Source organism: Cydia fagiglandana, chromosome 14, assembly GCF_963556715.1.
Source record: "Cydia fagiglandana chromosome 14, ilCydFagi1.1, whole genome shotgun sequence".
NCBI lineage: Eukaryota > Metazoa > Arthropoda > Insecta > Lepidoptera > Tortricidae > Cydia > Cydia fagiglandana.
In genome coordinates this window covers 1,756,747-1,775,802 of record NC_085945.1, presented here as the reverse complement: position 1 = coordinate 1,775,802, position 19,056 = coordinate 1,756,747, and the positions used below count along the sequence as shown (strand labels likewise).

Below are 19,056 nucleotides of genomic sequence, written 5' to 3'. Positions count from 1 at the left end.
TCAATATAATTGCGCAATATAGTTTGTCAAACCAACTTTTCAGTCAGTAAGAACCAGGAAAACTACACCCATCCTTTTCTTTTGGGTGCTAGTACTAGTGTAAGACAAAGATAGTATGATTCTCTTTGTCTATGTTTGAAATGAGAAAGTCCTTTGACAAACTATGTAAGCTTTATGAACACGGATGAGATTTTAAAAAAATATAAAAATAATCTTTGATTTTATTAAGCAGTATTCGCACGATCATACACGTGAAATGATAGCTGATCGGGTCGTGTAGAAGCGGCTCGCGGCAATAATAATTGGCTGTTTGCGTTTTTTATTATTAAAAAGTAAAAAACACTACAGTAATAAGTTATTACTGTAGTGTTTTTTTACTTCCCGTCCGCTAGAACAGGACAGCGATAGTTTGATGTTTTTTAGTTAGAGTTTGACATTAACGAAGAACTTCCCGTACTATTTTTGCTACAGTAAGGTGTACATTTCCGAGCATATTGGAGAAAAAGAGACTTACCTGAAGATTCAGAGCCGGAGGTGGAGCGGCGGCGCGGCGGCGCGGCGGGGCGCGGGCCGGGCGCCGCCCCCCCCGCCCCCGCCCCCGCGCCGCCCGCACCCCCTCCACCCCCGCCACCCGCCGCCGGGGAGGGGAACGCGGCCGGGATGTGCAGGGACGCGGTGATCACGTAGTTGTCGTCGTCCGACCCGCCCAGCGTCTGGAGACAATACATGTAAGTAGTTTAGTTTTCCGTCGCCACTATACTTGCCGCAATACTAAGTGGCGAGTCAGGTCATAATGCTATCTCTTTCACTCTTGGTTGGTCTTAACAAGGGTATAGATGAGATAGCACTATGGTTTCAGTCGTCAGTTGGTTTGCGTTAAGTAAGTATATCCCCTTGGATCCGAGGCTTGATTGATTACTGTCAAACGACGACCTTTAGGTTTAAATTTTTTTAAGATTTTACTTCGGATTAAGAAACACTAGGTTTATAGGCTTGATCCAATTTCCTCCGTGTCAATAAGTTTAAGTATTTTCTTCAGTTACCTACATATGTGCGTACTCTTTTAAAACCCTAAAACCCGCAAATTCTTATCACCTACATCACCGTATATTAGGTCTAGGCACTCTAACATTTTGATTAAAGAAACATATTGAACATTTTCTTGTACGGATTTCCTTCCTTGTGTTCTATGAAATCTCATAGTACCGCTGCCGCTGTATCCCTTTTCAATAACTGGGTAAGTCATTGAAATCTGACTCTAAGTCAATAGATGCTACACGTCCCACGGCCGTTAACGTCTGACAAGTCTTCACACACTGTGTGACGTTGTTCTTAGCGCAACTGTGGGGTATACGGTCTAGAACGCAAAATGACTAGTGTAACATTTTGCCTATATCGCTCTTAGTCTACATCGCGAACGGTCTAGAACGCAAAATGACCACTTTTTTATATCACACAGATAGGTTAGGTTCGTTAGCTATCTTCAAAAGGCCGAAGGCCTAACCGCACAGAATAGAAGCCCCGCGGTAGCGGGGCTCCGTCGACATCGCTAACGTAAAGATAAAACGACGAAATATTATGTAAGCATTTTGCGTTCTGGACCGTTCGCGATGTAGACTAAGAGCGATATAGGCAAAATGTTAAGTTGCTAACACACTATCGCACCGCACCAAGGTCATTGTGGGACGCACCCATAAGTAAAAGGGAGAAAGCGATATCTCTTTCTCCCTCTTACTTATGGGTGCGTCCCACAATGACCTTGGTGCGGTGCGATAGTGTGTTAGCAACTTTACACTAGTCATTTTGTGTTCTAGTCCGTCCGCGAATAACTAACTATCCTCCATATTCATAAACGTTTAGTTTACTAAAGTTGACAAGCCGATAATAATCGTTTGTCCTTTTCCATCATACCAATACGTCGGAAAAGGACAAACGATTATTATCGGCTTGTCAACTTTAGTAAACGTTTATGAATAAGGGGGTATGTCTGTACTGTACCTCGTTATAGTCACTGGCGGAGTCATTGGAATCCGGTGCGGATTCGCTCCGCGCGGTGGAAGGGGGACACACGACGCCGCTGCTGCCGCACTCTTCTGCACTGCTTCTGACTCTGCACAAATTGCATTTTGCATTAATAAATATACCTACAGTTTAACGAAAGACCTCCTTTAAGTGGGTGTTTGTTGTAGATGTCATCTGAATTCTTCTTTAAAGATTTCTTTATTTTCGACTGTCGAAATAGTGACCTGGATCTTTCTAGAGGCCCACTGATTAACAGTCCGCCGGACGGTATCGAACAACAGAACAGAATTACAAAACAACAAGTAATTCAGTTCGATAGCAAGCACTGAATAAGTCTGTTTCGCGCTTTCATAAGTACGGTTCGCATAGTAGGGATGAGACTGACTCTCGATCATTCCTATCTGTTCATGATTAAATTCAAATTCTCGTCACAAGCTACTCAACTGGTCTAACCGTTTCTTAAAATATTCGGGCTTCGTCTTTCTCTCTGCACTGTCTTTCTTAAGGTTAGTAAGCATAGACTCAATGGTGCGCTGAATTTCCTCTTGACGGATCACGCTCGCCATCTTGATGTTTTGTTATTTCAACTTTCAATTCATTTTGTTATTCAGTTAGAACAAAATTTTGACAGTTCCAAACAACTGACAGCCAATACCGTCCGGCGGACTGTTAATCAGTGGGCCCCTTAAGGTTCGGTGTTAAGATATTGGACATACATAAGAAATGTAACAGGGCAGTACCTACGAGTACTTACGGTAGGTAGGATATCAAACATTTTCTGGCTTCTTATTTTCCTACCTTGTCATAATAGTCATGGCGGACGAGATTGAGCCCGAAGAAGTGTCCGACGCAGTTTCACGCGTCCGTCGACTGCGCGAATACGTCTTCTCACTGCGGAATACAATTACTTAAATTTCTCTTGGAAATAGTGTAGGTGCGCTTGAAAGTTATGTTAAAATCGTTTTAAGGGCCACACCTGCTTAGATACATCTTCTGGCGGCATTAGAAAGAAAGAAAGAAAACACATTTATTTAACGCCACAACATATTACATAGGTATATAAAAAAAACATGCAGACATAAAAAAAACATTGGACGCTAAAATAGGACCCCATTCAGCACAATGCCGCGGCAATCGGTGGTGCTGGTCTTCAATAGGGACCTCACCTATACTAAACAACAACAAAATAGAAAAAAAATTGTATACTTTTTGCACAAACAAGTTGTTGAAAGAAGGCATTACCTGGGCGTTCCCATATTAGGTCCGCCGGTAGCAGCGGCGCCGTGCAGGAACTGTTCCCTCGACCACACGCGCCGCGCCGCGCTGTCCGCTAGCGACTCCTTGGCCTCCGCCGCGCATCTACAACACATAAGTTAAACCGTCTTGAAAAGCGAAGTCATTACTGGTATGGTTACGATAGTGGTGGACGATGAGGACATTCTCCAACGCACGAAAGTTACCGACATCGCCAAAAGAATTGCGCAACTGAAGTGGGAATGGGCCGGCCATATCTGTCGCAGGGATGACGACCGATGAGGCTAGCGAGTACTGTTCTGGAGACCTAGACTGGGAAGTCGGAGGGATGGAAAACCACGAGCCAGATGGTTGGACGACATTAGAAAGACCTGGCCGACCTGGCATAGAACTGCCGAGTACAGAACAACATGGAAATCCATGAAAGAGGCATATGTTCAGCAGTGGACGCAAATATGCTGAGAAGAAGAAGTGGTTGACGGGATTGGTTGAAATTATCAGATCTTTCATCTCTCAGAGGTGGGCAAGTTTTTCTTCCACATTGATCCACAAAATCTTAGGAGCATTAGTGAAGGGTCATCCTTTTAGTAGTAGATCTATTTAAAATACCTACTTACAATAGTTTTTGGACACATGGTTCTTTTGCTTTATGACTTAGGTTGGCTTTCAAAATTCTAATCATAAAATATGCATGACACATTTTGTAAAGAGTGGCGGGAGTGTGCATCGGATACGGCCAAATGGAGGGAAAGAGGGGAGGCCTTTGCCCAGCAGTGGGATACTCCTATATGGTAATAAAAATATATACAGTGAAACCTGGATAAGTGAGATCTCAAGGGGCGAGCAAATTTGTCTCACTTAAAGAGGTTTTCCACTTACCCAGGCTCCCAGTTAGCCAGGTACAAATAAATTTCTGTCTCATTTACAGAGGGTTCCATTAATAGAGGTGAGAATAGAGTATATTTCAGTTATAGAGGTGGTTAATAGGGTATTTAGTAATTATCTTTAAAAATAAATAAGGTAAAATAATACTTGTCCCTGAATATTTTTTTAGTCTCTTTAAATATTTCTTTGAATTAATTTTGAATGATTCTCCAAAGGATAGATATTTCAAAATTAAATTAAATTTGATATGGACTTCAATGCATATTAGAAATTTAATAAACAAAAATTGATTTTTTCGTGTTACTTATCAAAATTTCAGCTTTCGTTTCGATAGTTTTAACTACTTACATAAATTAACTAAATCAAACTTGAAGTTGTTTAGACACAATTAGCCAAATGCGGAATCTGTGGATTGACTAAGAGTTAGTAAGAATACGGAAATTGTTCAATGAAGTCCAAGTTAGAGAGGTCATAGATTGACGTTATCTCAGATACAGAAGTCAATTCCCTATAAAATTCCAAAAAACAATTAGGAAAATGTAATCTTATAAATATAGTCTCAGTAAAAGAGGTAAAATACACTCTCTGTCTCAGTTATAGAGGTAAATGTGACTATAAAATCACAATAACGAATCCCAGTAATAGAGGTTCGTATTTCTCAGTAACAGAGGTAATTCAGTGCTAAAGTGTCGGGACCGCACCATGAGTCCCAGCTATAGAGGTTTCTCACTTATCCAGGTCCCAGTTAACCAGGTTTCACTGTATATGCTCATTGTTTTACTGACCGTGTTATGCACACACGTTAAATTTAGGGAATCTATTAATACCCCTTCATGCCTCTTAAGGAATCCCCACTCAGTACTTACTCTGATCTCCGCAGCAGCAAAGAGTCCAAATGTGCTGGAGCCATATGCGCCAGATGGATGTAGGCTTCATGCAGCAACTCTGCTGGCAACGTCCACAACTCTCCTTGTCTCTCGATCAGTTGCCGGACCACGTTGATCACGTCTACCCGCTCTGATAGCTGTTCCGCACTGGAATTGTTGGAAAAGTTATGATCACATTTAACGAAAAGGTCTGTACCTTTATGTGTAAGGATTTATGAGGAAGCTTTGAGCGAGGCTTTCTGATACGGGTACAATATACCTAACTACTAGAAGGTCTCAGCCCTTTGTGTTATGTATTACTTAGATTGAATGAAATAAAAATAAAATATGATTATGATTGATTATTTATATAGCTGATGACATAATTATACGTAAATTTTCAATCGGTTCAATGGAAAAACCAGACAAGATAGAGGTTGATTGCAGTTTTCTTCAAATCAAGTACATAGCGATACCTCTCTGAACTTACATTTCCCTTCTATAATCCAGGCCTCCTTCCTACGTCTAAGAATAAACATTTTTTTGTTTGCCTATCCATCTTGTTCCTCAACTTCAAGAAATTTTTTATGACTTTAAACAATATGGGTTTTAATATTGTAAATGGGAAAGTAACGTTCTTTGCGCAAGTAGAAGACTTACCTAGCGGCCTCATTAGGCTTATTATTATGCAGTATATTCGGCGCGAAGATCGTAGCCAGATTAGCGGCATCCATCTTGTTGCCAGGCTGTCTGTCGTCCTCAGAGTGCGTAGCCAGTTGCGACAGGAAGGACAGTAATGCGTTCAGGGTGTCCCTATGTGCTGCGGGCAGCAGTTGGACTATTAGCTTGAGGGCTTCCCACTGGAGCCGACGGTTGCGAATTTCTGGAAATTTTAAGATTATGATTTAAGTACGGGACTTAATCGCATGCAAAAAGGTACTTACTAACTTGAATTTACCTCTCATTAACAGTCCGCCGGACGGTATCGGCCTGTCAGTTGTTCGGAACTGTCAAAATTTTGTTCTAACTGACAGGCCGATACCGTCCTGCGGACTGCTAATCAGTGGGCCCCCTTACCAGGCTAATGGCATTTCTGTTTTATGTAGGTATAGAGGTAACGGATAGGGCTGGGTTAAGTACACAAGAAGTACTGTATAAAAAACGTATTTCAAAATCGTAGCAAAGATTAACAAGGAAAGAGGTAAGCTGTATGAAAATATTCTGGTGTACTCATCTGACGTTTAAAATAGAATACTGCAAGAAAAAAGATCATAACAGTCATAACAGAAAGAGTAAAGAACTTTATCGCAGCTGTCAAATTACCAATGGACAATCTGGTGCTGGATGGTTGCTGGGAATTTACTAGGTACTTACCTACCTACTATATCATCGAACATCGTCAGACGCCCATTCTTTTAGAATCTTCATAGAATTTAAGTTACTGAGCAGGCAAAAGGTACTTACCTACCTAGTTATCTTTAATTTCGGAGCTGGATAATACATATCGACCCATCTTTTGTGCAGTTTTGGTTAATTGCCCACTCAAGAGCAATATTTTGCCTACACAAGAGCTTTTTCGATGCGATCTCCAAAGTTTACTTTGCATAATAAACAGCTTTGAATACTTGAAACCCGTCAAGTTATTGGTGTTTGAGCTTAGCATGACCAAAAACATACTTACTTTGAGTACACAAGAAGGCAGAGTACAAATCCCTGCACAGCAGTGGATCTGGTAGATCCCGGAGGAACTCCTTTAGTAAGGTGGCGACGTCGTGGGGACACACCGCCGCGTCTAACGCCGCTTCTTGTCCTCTCTCCCACTCTTCACGGAGCTGAAATATCAACAAACACTTGAACACTGGAAATTGTATTGGTAATGTCTTTGAATAGATAATGTCTGTCAATTTACATAATACTTCTGCCTGTGACTTTGCCTACGTGAGATGATGATTGATAAAAGATCCTTTCGCGGGCCTGAAAGTGCCTTTTCTCGATTATAATGTTATACGGATAGGAATAGGAAAACTGCAAGCATAGAACAGAAAAAAAGTGGACAATGCTGGTACAGTCAGTTGACTGTACCAGTATTTTTACAGTTGTAAAAATACTGGTGCACAAATCATCTCACAAAAATATGTCCCATAGCTCTTATGTCAGCGCATTAAGAACTATGGGACACATTTTTTCAGTTGACTGTACCTACATTCCTGGTATTATATGGGAATTGCTAGAATTTCTGCAAGGTTAGGAAAGCTTATGTATCTGAGTCATAATACTCTTGACGATCGGTTTCTTTGATAACTTTAATTGTGTTGAAAAGTCGGAATATTCCTCCATCATTGCGTTGTTTATTGTCTAAAACAATTACACGATTCAAATCGTAAAAACTTTACTGCGTATCTTTTGCTGGAATCCAACCAGCATAAAAAAGTTGCTGGCGAAATTTTGTAAACACACTTTCATTGCCATGAAGCATCAGAATGAAATTGAAGATATAATCCAATCTTGGCGATCAAAGTGGCTAAGAAGATCGATTTGATTATAAAAATTTGATATTGTTTTCCCCATATTTTGATACGACCTCGTATCTTATTTATCAGGCAGCTCGAGCGCTTATAGGTCGCCTTTTCACTGAGGCGGAGATAAGTAGCGATGAGGAAACGTGCAAGAATCAACCAATAGCATCGGCTGCATGTAATCAATATGATATGGAAATATTGGTTGATTCCCGCACATCTCAAGTATATTACCCGCTTTTGGGAATATTACCGGGAAGAATGATAATTTACTGGTAATATTCCCAAATGGTAAAATACCGGTAATGGTATTTTACTCTCGGCACATCTCTAGCCGATACTCTCTTAATATTTTGATAAGGTTTTGAGGGGTCATTTCATTTCATTTCTCTCTCAATGGAAAAGCAACCTAAAGACGAGCGAAATGCGCTTCAAAGTAGCATCAAAACCTCATCAAAATATTAAGACAGTATCGGCTATCGGCCACTGGCTATTCACAGCGCGTTGCCAGGTCAGAAGCGTCCGAATCTATATCGATCGATACGGGGCCCATTCGATACTTCAGTCGGGAATAAAATCGACGGATTTAGCCGTTTCTCGTACACTCTGTATGACCTAATTTTGGAGTTAGGGTAAGTTTAAAACGGAATCTTAAGAACAGTTTATGGGATCTGCTTTGGAAATAATCAATAAATTAGTAAAAAAGTTTAACACCTGCTTGTTATTCATAAATTCCAGAATCAGCCATCAATTACAAAATATTCAAAAGCAAATTCAAATATTATAGCATATTTTTCCAATTACAGATTTATCTCGACAGTTCGCGTTCAAAAGCATCTGCAACAGTTTAACGCCTAGTCTGATTTTGATGCAGATTATACATAAATACATACATTTTCGGCCTTACCTGTCTAACCCTCTTCTTGGAGGCCGACACTCGGAAGAGGCCAATGGTTCTGAGGCCGTGCCGCCGCAGATGCGCCAGGCAGGCCGACACGAGGCCGGGGATCTTCGGCCCCCCGCATCCCGCCTCTTCAAGGCCTGACCAACCCCATTCGCCGGAGTCGCAGGATTCACTCTGGAATTTAAAAAATCTGGTAAGTTTTTTGAAAACAAGAGTTGAAAAATTATTGAGTTAGATTGAATGTTTTATTTACTTGTAATGCAATGCTTTCTTACTTGTGTTAAGTTTAATAGTTGTTCCTAGTCACATAAAGATTGGAAAAATTATAATGTCTTTTTGCTTAGTACCTAACTCTAGTTATAAAATTTAAACTTATTTTTGTTAAATGTGAAGATAAATCCTTTTCCTAGCTAGACTATCATATATATACTCTAATATAATATACGAATTACATTTAGTGTTTTATGTAAATAGTGCATATGATCAATTGTTCTTCGTCTGATGATGATGATGACAAGCCAAAAATTCTTCTTCCATTTTTAAGTCTGCCATTGAAATCCGAGTCCTGACTGTCAGATGCTACATCTTAGAAGACTAGGGTATCTATGTTAACTGGTCGAGACGAGATTTAGGTACTTAATAAATATATTCTCTCATAAAGAAAATGCGCTATAATTGTATGATTCAGACAGACGAACACATCCCCGTCCCAGACCACAGAATAAATAATAGTACTAGGTACAGAAGACTCGCTCTCTAACAAAACGCGTCTGTTACGATCAGGACAGATATGGCCGCTAGGTAGCGGCAGCGCCACGCACGGCTTACGGCTAGCCACCAAAATTGTGGTGTGGAACGGATGAACTTGTTGCAAAGCGACGAAATTGAGGAGTGAGCCACGCCTACCCAGACTAGCGAAAAATTCAAAATCCGCGAAGATATTAATAAACCAACAGATGTCAGGATGAATACTTCAGTTGATTTGTAGGTAAACAACTGAAAAAATCATTATGGCCTATAAATCTTTTTGGCTGGATATATTTTTGAGATATTATGATCTATAAAATCGACTCATGATTCAAGGTTAGCTTCTCCGGATCTCACAAAAGAAGTCAAGTGTCTGCTGCTAAGCCTGATAGCCACTTTTGAACATGAAAAATATATTGTTTTTTTTTTAACATTTCAGTGAGTTTTGTAATCACTAACTGTGTCGTTTAACTTCAAACTCGGGTAAATCCATTCGACCCTTTCAGCAAATATTACCTTTTCTTAATACGTTAATACCAACATCGTATAATCTGACAGATGGATTTACCAGAGTTTGAAGTTAAGCGACTCAATTGATAAGTGAAAAAATGCAATTAACATTTAACAAGTAGATAATCAATAACGAAATCATACAATTCAACTATGCCCTTTTCTAGTGATGAAATATTTTTTTCATCACACTCGCTCAGTAAATCTGGAATTGCACGCAGGCGTAACGGGAGTTATAAAAAAATCGTTTTCCCTAGGGAGTTATGAAGTTTCTAGTGCCAAAATTAACAGTTTTTTGTCTTTAAACTTATTTTTTGTATCGCAAGTGTGATGGAAAGCATTGTAACACGGGGCGTAATAATATTGCAAACGAGAGTAAGTTAAATCACGACGGCTTGCCGGAGCGATTTAAATTACTCTCATTTGCAATATTTAACTTACGCCGCATGTTGCACAATGTACTATTAAGTATCTACTTATAATCAGAAATAAATAAGAAATAAATACTTTATTTTACAATACAACTTAATAGCTAAGACGCAAAAAAAATCTGTTGCCTTTTTTTTCGATTTGGCTCTTGGTGGTAGTACCCAAAGGCACACAACAAAACTCAAACGGACCATCCTCCGTACACACGAAACACAAAGTTCACGGACGGACTCAGGAATGGGCGTTAACATCTTACAGTTATTTTCGTCCGAATAGATATCGGGATAGGCGTAACGTGTGAGACGCGTCATACGATAATTTTATCGTGGCCTTAATGAAAGCGATAGAAGGCCGGGCAGGTAACCGGACACGCGTAACGTCAGTGCGACGTCATGGGATAGGTGTTCGGGACCCTTGGTATTTGAGACGTCACCAACATTTTGTTTGTTTTTGATAAGGATACTGACCGAATTTTAGTCATCTTTTTGCACTTTTTTCGAGAACTTTTTTCTACTCTATTGCCCAACTGAGATTTAACCCACGACTATGATCACCACACTTATACTTTTAGGAGAGTTAAGTAAGGTATTAAGGTAGTATTATTGTATGCGGACTAGTTATGGTGTTAATATGCTACGCAGACACGTTTCTACTTGGATTCTGCGTGGTGGGTTTAAAGAGTTCTTGCCGGGAGAAGCATACAGAACCCGTTAGGAGCGTGATACTTCAACTGTTTATATCAGAATCAATACATTGTAAGTTTTTGCCGAGAGAATTGATTTGTAAGATGTGGAGTGGAAGGTATTGGCAATAACAGGCCAATGGAATGTCTAGTACAATTTTCTCTAGATTTAGGTACAACATTGTAACATCTTTTTGTGGCACAAAAACATTGTATGTAGCCTAAACTGAGAAATTTTGCTTAATTTGATAGATCTGTTGAATCTAGTCGAATATACCAGTCGAGACCATCAACGTCTAGAGCAGGCCGATTCACAACACACCTTAACTCGTATTATACCCATCTCCTTACTTACTAACTCTTAACAGCGATAAAACTAATTATATATGTTTTTCAAAGTATGCGAACACACAGCCACCTATTGATCTTAAAATAAAAATACACACATGTAATCTAGATAACACTCAGATATGTACCTGTCAAATTATTCAAAAGGTCTCCTCTACTAAATATCTGGGAGTTTTCTTAGACCAGCGGCTCTCCTGGCATAACCATATCGAATACCTAAACGGAAGGATCAGGAAGCTCATTTGGCTGTTCAAAATCCTTAAACATGTTGCGTCTACACAATTACTCACCCAAATATATGTCTCACTTGCCCAGTCAGTTGTGACGTACTGTGTTCCCATCTGGGGTGGAGCCAACAAAACCAAATTCTTACAGGTCGAAAGAGCCCAAAGATGTCTGCTCAAAGTAATATTTTCTAAGCCGTACAGATATCCGACTGACGAGTTGTACAAAGAATGTAATTTATTATCTATAAGAAAGCTTTATATTCTAGGATGTGTCACAAAATTACACACAACAATAAAGTACAATACTAGTGCAGTAACTCGTAGGAGAAAGCGCAAAGCTGCACCAGTGCCTCTAACAAACTCTAAATTTGCCAAAAGACAGTTCTACCATCAATCTGCTAAGCTATATAACACCATAAACGAGCTACTCGATATCTACCCACAGCAACTAAGTATATGACTGTAAAAAAATCGTTACTGAATGGCAAAAAATTTTAACATACAAAGAAATTGAATCTATCTTGCTATAAAATTAAATAAATAAAATAAATAATAAAAACAACACATAGACACATGAACACACACACACACACACACACACACACACACACGCACACACACACACTAGCACGCATACGCACACACGCTTATTAATTAGAAATTTGTCAAAATGCATGGTAAATTGTATTAAAATTTGATTTAGTTTTTAATTTAAAGTATCTTACCCTATATTAAGTATAAGATTAAGACTTAGAGAATTATGGTAAATCTTTGTAACAAATGGAAGAGCGGAGCCTTCTGGCTCAAGTATTTGTTTACTTAAAAGAAGGTTCTTGTTGTAGTTCTAGTTAAAAAGTATTATTGTGTAACCAATAAATCATTTTTCATTTTCATTTTCATTTTCCTTCCAACCCACGTGATATAGCACGCCCAAGAGCAGGAGCGAAGCATTGACGTCGACTGTTACCTCGAACACTAGTCTCTATGTCATAATCGCATTGGGTTTATCGCTTGTTTTTTGGGAGCACGTGAATTTGATCACGTATGCTTCTGTAAACATTTTGATTCTGGACCACCTGCGAGGCTGGCGTGTTTTATGGAATGTTCGCGAATTCTGACTGTAGAAGAGGCGTATTTTTTAGCTCTGTGAGAATAATGCTCCATGGGTGTCCCTAACGAAAACATGAAAGTCTCATGAAAGTCGCCGCTGGCGCTAGCAGCTGCAGGTAAGCGTTGACGCATGGTATGGTCGCGTTCATAATTTTACGCCGTCTACCATAATTTTTTTGTCTATATTTATGCTTTTCTTTTCATTTTGTTTTGTGTGTTTTCTTAATTAGTTTTCTTGTATAAATAGTTGTATTCTCTTCTTTCTTAATTATTTATTCTGTGTACCTCTTGCAATATTTTAAAATGTATCTTTTTGTGTTATCTGTCGTGGCATCACCGAATGGGCCCTACGGAAGCCCAGCGCTGGCTTTATAGCTAGCATTATGCTGAGTTGGGTCCATTTCGTGATGCACACTTATTGTTCTCTTCTTTTCTTGCTGTTGTTGTCTGTACATGTTCGTACATGTTTTGTGATCGTCACGAATAAAAATCTTTTATCTTATCTTATCTGAAGTTCTATTAGACCTCTCCCTTCATGTCAATAGAGAACTCATAGTCATGCAAATAGATACTGCTCATGTATGATGTATAAAAGACAGATCATAGCATGATTAAGATCACCTGAGCTGATGATCCAAATGATGATATTAATAACATAGACTCATTTGCTAGAACGGTCGTTTGATATATTCGGGGTAATCCCTTTGATTTCGACGACTCCAGTTGTTGAGCTTTTTCCGGCCAGTTATTAATGAAGGTGTCTAAGTCGTCCCGCCATCTCCGTCTTTATTTTTATAAAAAAAAGTATAATTTTAAATACCTTTTAAAATTACAGTGTGAATGCCGAATACACCGATTAAACCAGCACAAATGAGCCAGGTCACTGACTCCGTTTGAATCACAGACCGCATGACATAACCAGGTCCGACCAGACGAGTCGGTAGACGCGACGCAGTATCGATGGACATGACAGCTTCCAGGTCTAGACTGCGTATTGATAGTTTAATGACTCCGCGGCCGATTCTGACTAACAATTTTATATCGTTTTTTGTGAGAAGTGTACTGTACTTCGTAAACGCAAGAATCTCTTGTTATAAATGTATGAACCTTTATCTACAATGTAAAACTTTATGAAGTAGGTACATGATACCCCGTTAGGGCATTACAATAATTTTAATACTACTTAATGGTACTGCTTAATGGTGGTATTTACAAATAATTAATACATTCATCATCATCATCATCTCAGCCATAAGACGTCCACTGCTGAACATAGGCCTCCCCCTTGGACCTCCATACGTGCCGGTTGGAACTTGGAAGCGACCCGCATCCAGCGTCTTCCGGCGACCTTAACAAGATCGTCTGTCCATCTTGTGGGTGGACGTCCTACGCTGCGCTTGCTAGTCCGTGGTCTCCACTCGAGCACTTTTCGACCCCATCGGCCATCTTCTCTGCGTGCAATGTGGCCTGCCCATTGCCACTTCAGCTTGCTAATCCGGTGGGCTATGTCGGTGACTTTAGTTCGTCTACGGGTCTCCTCATTTTATTAATTAATACATTATTAAACTTAAAAATTCAATTACACAAACGGGTCTACCGCGATATAATTTCATTGTTTTTACCTTTAATTCCGACGTTTCAGCTGAGTTGCACCAGCTGTGGTCACGGAAAGACTGACGTCCCAACAAATGTCAACGGAGATATTAATAAAACAACACTAAACTACCCGAAATTAGTTTATAAAAATGTTCGGGGTAGACAAAGAAATTGCAGCTACCCGTTAAAGTTTAATTTTGGGTAGTTTAGTGTTGTTTTATTAATATCTCCGTTGACATTTGTTGGGACGTCAGTCTTTCCGTGACCACAGCTGGTGTAACTCAGCTGAAACGTCGGAATTAAAGGTAAAAACAATGAAATTATATCGCGGTAGACCCGTTTGTGTAATTGAATATGTGTACAAAACGCGAGAGTTTAAAGTGTTAAACTTAAAAATTGCTAAAAATCTATAATAATTATACTTTACTTTAAATAAATATTTTTTAATTTACTTGTACTTTATAATAAACAAAATTTTAATTTAATGTCATTCATATTGCATTATTTATAATGGTGTAAATCATGTCAAATCAGTTGTCCAATAATTTAAGCCGAATCGGCCCCCGGCTGTTGATTCGCACGTTTAATGTTCTGGGATGATTGAAGCTTAGTTGATTGCTTTTGAAATGTATTCAGCGAGTCTCAGTGGCGTGGTGACGTGAATCCTAAATGCAGATGAATAGTTTCGTTCATCACCCCAATCTTTGGGTATTACCTACCTTTAAGAGCGCTCTTACAAGAAAAGTCGAAATAATGCAAAATTGATGATACTAGTCGACGAAATTCAGGACTTTGTGCTCATTATTAGAAGCAATGAGTACTTGTTCCAGTAAAAGCGTCTTCTTATCTTTTTAAATATCGTTGTAAATATTAGAAAAAACACTTATTAAATTAGTAATTTAAAAATTGATCTCGTAATAATATTAAAGCAACTGAAAGAGTTTATGCTTAAAATATTTAGGGAACGAATCAAATTATGTTATTAAATATTTCGGTCAAATACACCTAGCTTAGAATAATTAATGCATATAAATAATCTTAATGTTACACACAGGGGTGGCTCAAAAATTACGGTGACAAATTTTTTTAGGAATAATTTTTTTACAAATCTTTTATAAAAGTCATTAAAAATTAAAACTACAATTATTTTACTGAAACAAAACGGATTTATTATCTTTCATCTCCTGTAGCTTGATACAAAAACACAAACTTTTGTTTATACCTATTATCAACAGTTACTTTAAAAATGGTCAACATATAAGTATTTTTGGGCCACCTTGTAATGAGTAAGCGTACCGAAATGTCAGCGTTAACTAGAACTAAACCCAAAGTATCCGCTTTGCTCTCTAGGCCAGAAATGCTGCAGTTACCGCTTAGCTCTCAATTACAGCCGCTTAGTGCCGGCCAATAAATAATAATGGTGCAGTAAAATATACGAGCCAACAAAGCAATGGATACACCGATCAATGGAGATGCGGGTGTGTCTATCTTCCCCGTTTAGAATATAATAAAATATTATTCGACGACCAGTCTGGCCTAAAGGGTAGTGACCCTGCCTATGAAGCCGATTGGTTCGAATCCTGGTAAGGGCATTTATTTATATGTATGATGATACAGATATTTGTTCTCGAGTCGTGGTTGTTTTGTATATATATATGTAAGTATTTATATATTATATATATCGTTCTTGAGTACCCACAACACCAGCCTTCTTGAGCTTACCGTGGGGCAATTTGTGTAAAAATGTCCTATAATATTTATTTATTTATTTATTATTTATGGTGGGTAAATAGACACAAAGTGCAAAAGCACTTGTTAAATCTTAATGCATAAAAAAAACCGGCCAAGTGCGAGTAGGACTCGCGTTTCTAGGGTTCCGTACATAAGTCCGACTCACGCTTGACTGCACATTTCTAATAGGTCTTCCTGACATCTATAGGTAAAGAAATATTGTGAGTATTTTTTTCGAAATTGTAAGCCCAGTAGTTTCGAATACAAAAGGGGGGGATGGTCATTTTTTGGCTATTTTCTTAAATAACTACGAACCTATGTATTTTAAAATTATAAAAAAAATGTGTCCGTCTTTGGGTCACTGATTTACATATGTGTACCAAATTTCAACTTAATTGGTCCAGTAGTTTCCGAGAAAATACACTGAGACAGACGGATAGATAGACAGACGCACGAGTGATCCTATAAGGGTTCCGTTTTTTCTTTTTGAGGTACGGAACCCTAATAAATCATAATAACTGAAAATCAATAATTGTATTCTGTAGACTGTTAGATACAAGATTTAGCTGTAGGTATGTAATATACGGTTGCTATGCCATATAATGGTTTATGTTTGGTCTAGAAATGTAATAGATATATGTGTGTTGTGTGTGGTATGTGTGTGTGTGTGTCCGGATGCCGAAAGGCCATAGTCTAGTCAATGAGTGCTAAAGAATTATAGTCAGTATTCAGTCATCATCATCATCATCATCATTTCAGCCTATATACGTCCCACTGCTGAGCACTGGCCTCCTCTCATGCGCGAGAGGGCTTGGGCTATAGTCCCCACGCTAGCCCAATGCGGATGGGGACTTGACATACACCTTTGAATTTCTTCGCAGATGTATGCAGGTTTCCTCACGATGTTTTCCTTCACCGAAAAACTAGTGGTAAATATCAAATGATATTTCGTACATAAGTTCCGAAAAACTCATTGGTACGAGCCGGGATTTGAACCCGCGACCTCCGGATTGAAAGTCGGGCGTCATATCCACTCGGCCACCACTGCTTCAGTATTCAGTAGTATATTTAATGTATCATGGAACACCATGTAACAACATGATGCATTAAATATACTACTGAATATTGACTATAATTATTTAGCACTCATTGACTAGACTATGGCCTTTCGGCAATACGGACATTTTCCACAAATTGTCACATAGAAATAGCAACTGCATATTCACGTGAATACCAGTCATATTCTTGAACTGGAGCATTCTTTGCGTGCGTAGGTGGGTAATAAATGTACTAGACATACTGCCGTATTCGAACTTCAAGATATTCACAAGAGACGACACGTACAAGATCCATTCTAGATACGTTATAGTTTAGATATCAACTAGTTCTCTTTTGCAGCGCAATTCGGGCAAACAATGTCACTTTTACGTTAGATAGAGTAAGATATCTATTAGATGTGAATTGGATCTCTAAGTCATATCCTGTGGAAATCGTTCAAGAGTATCTCCAGAATCGCGCAAATGTCAAATTTTGACAGATTAGATCTTAAACATATCCTTATCGTATCTTAGTGATGTCTAAAAGATATCCAATAGATGTCTATTTCAAAATCCGAATCGGGCCCATAAGTAGGTACTTTAGTAAATCATTAATACTAAGAACGTCGGGGCTTCATGCTTGCTTGAATGAAATCTCGGATTATGTCTATTTTTTCTTGTTTTTAATGAATCTACCAATTATCTACTTCAACTTTTGAAACCCCTATACATCTCTTAAGAAAATTTAATAATATTTTATTTTACTTATGACATTAGATACGTGTACATATTTGTTTTTTTTTTTTTAATTTTTAGTATTTGCCTGTGTGTTAGTTATTTTTTTTAGTATTTTCGTGAAATTCGACATTTAGAGACTGTGTGAAAGCACGATAGAGTTAGACTAACAAAAGTCTGTAACGATTTTGATAGCATACGCAGTGCAAGTCATAATTTCATAGAAGTTTAAAATAGCACTTGCACTGCGAGTGCTATCAAAATCGTTACAGACTTATCTTGATCTAACTCTAGCAGAAAACCATTCCAAAAATGGATTAATCCCTCGTATGCTGCCTGTCAAATAGGTATGATAATTTAAAACAGACCTTGATATTTAAAACAATAGGTTTAAAATCCCACGCACGGATCCGTGTCTAAGCATAAGAGGGGTTAAAATGTTAACCATCATATCCGTACCTACAGGGAGGATACCGCAAAAACCGAAATTCTCAAATTGCGGGGATCTTTCTCTTTTACTCCAATGAAGGCTTAATTGACAGAGAAAGATGCACGCAATTTGCGAACTTCGATTTTCGCGGTTATAGCCCCCGTGTCAATAAACTATCCAGCCAGCCTAAAGCCCCCTCCAGACTATGCGCGTGAATCGCGGGCGAAGCCGCGAACGCAAGTGTGGCGTCGATTTCGCAGATTGTTCACGCCTTCGCGCCTTGTTCTCCGTTTTTTGTCGGTATTTCGGCCCGCGTCAAAGGAGACGCGAAGCGCGAACTTGCAAGACTCCACATTACACAATATTTTGGCTCCTCTGTGGCAAGATAAATATGAATTATATTATGATTATATTATATTAAGCAGCTATATTTTACGGTTTAACGAGAAAACTAAATGGAAAAACAGCTAAATCACGTATGATGCCATAGATAACTAACAGTTAAACTCGATCAGCTGATGCTTTTCCGCCATCTTGCCGCAAACCAAACTGCGAAATCACCGTGAAGTGTGCGAGTGTGGAGTCATACGTCAACTTCGCGATATGTTCGCTCCGCGACGTCGCGGCGCGATTCACGCACATAGTCTGGAGGGGGCTTTAAACCCAGCTTTGAGGGTTCGAATATGGTGCGCCTTTTTGTCTTATCTTGACATTTATAGGGAATGCGTGAATCATAATGGGGAGCACAGGAACCCGGTTTTCGAGGCCCGAACTGTAAATGTCAAGTTTTCCTTTTAAATTCAGGCCATAAGGTGGTAAACCTAATAGGGGCCGTGCGCGTTGGAGGGTTAGCCTGCCATCTTGTGACCTGAATCGGAAACATATGTTCACATGTACAAAAGCTACCATCTACCATTCTCATCGATACGTTTCTTTGTGCATAATAGGTTCTGCCATCTTGTGGGCTACATCGGAAGCATAAACGACAGATTTATGCCTCGCGTTAAAAATCTGACGACTCCTATGC

The 19,056-nt window shown here is 39.0% G+C and overlaps 1 protein-coding gene across 1 annotated transcript in view; it reads right to left on the bottom strand.

The window, feature by feature from the left end:
• The window catches only part of LOC134670636 (uncharacterized), a 96,759-nt gene that overhangs the window by 2,043 nt on the left and 75,660 nt on the right, over positions 1 to 19,056 (bottom strand). Inside the window, exons 5-12 of the mRNA XM_063528445.1 lie at positions 8,451 to 8,621; positions 6,709 to 6,859; positions 5,688 to 5,910; positions 5,028 to 5,195; positions 3,265 to 3,381; positions 2,821 to 2,913; positions 1,999 to 2,110; positions 515 to 713 (exon numbers count right to left, since the gene is read on the bottom strand). Coding sequence (XP_063384515.1) covers positions 515 to 713; positions 1,999 to 2,110; positions 2,821 to 2,913; positions 3,265 to 3,381; positions 5,028 to 5,195; positions 5,688 to 5,910; positions 6,709 to 6,859; positions 8,451 to 8,621 — 1,234 coding nt within the window. The remainder of the gene's footprint in view (positions 1 to 514; positions 714 to 1,998; positions 2,111 to 2,820; positions 2,914 to 3,264; positions 3,382 to 5,027; positions 5,196 to 5,687; positions 5,911 to 6,708; positions 6,860 to 8,450; positions 8,622 to 19,056) is intronic.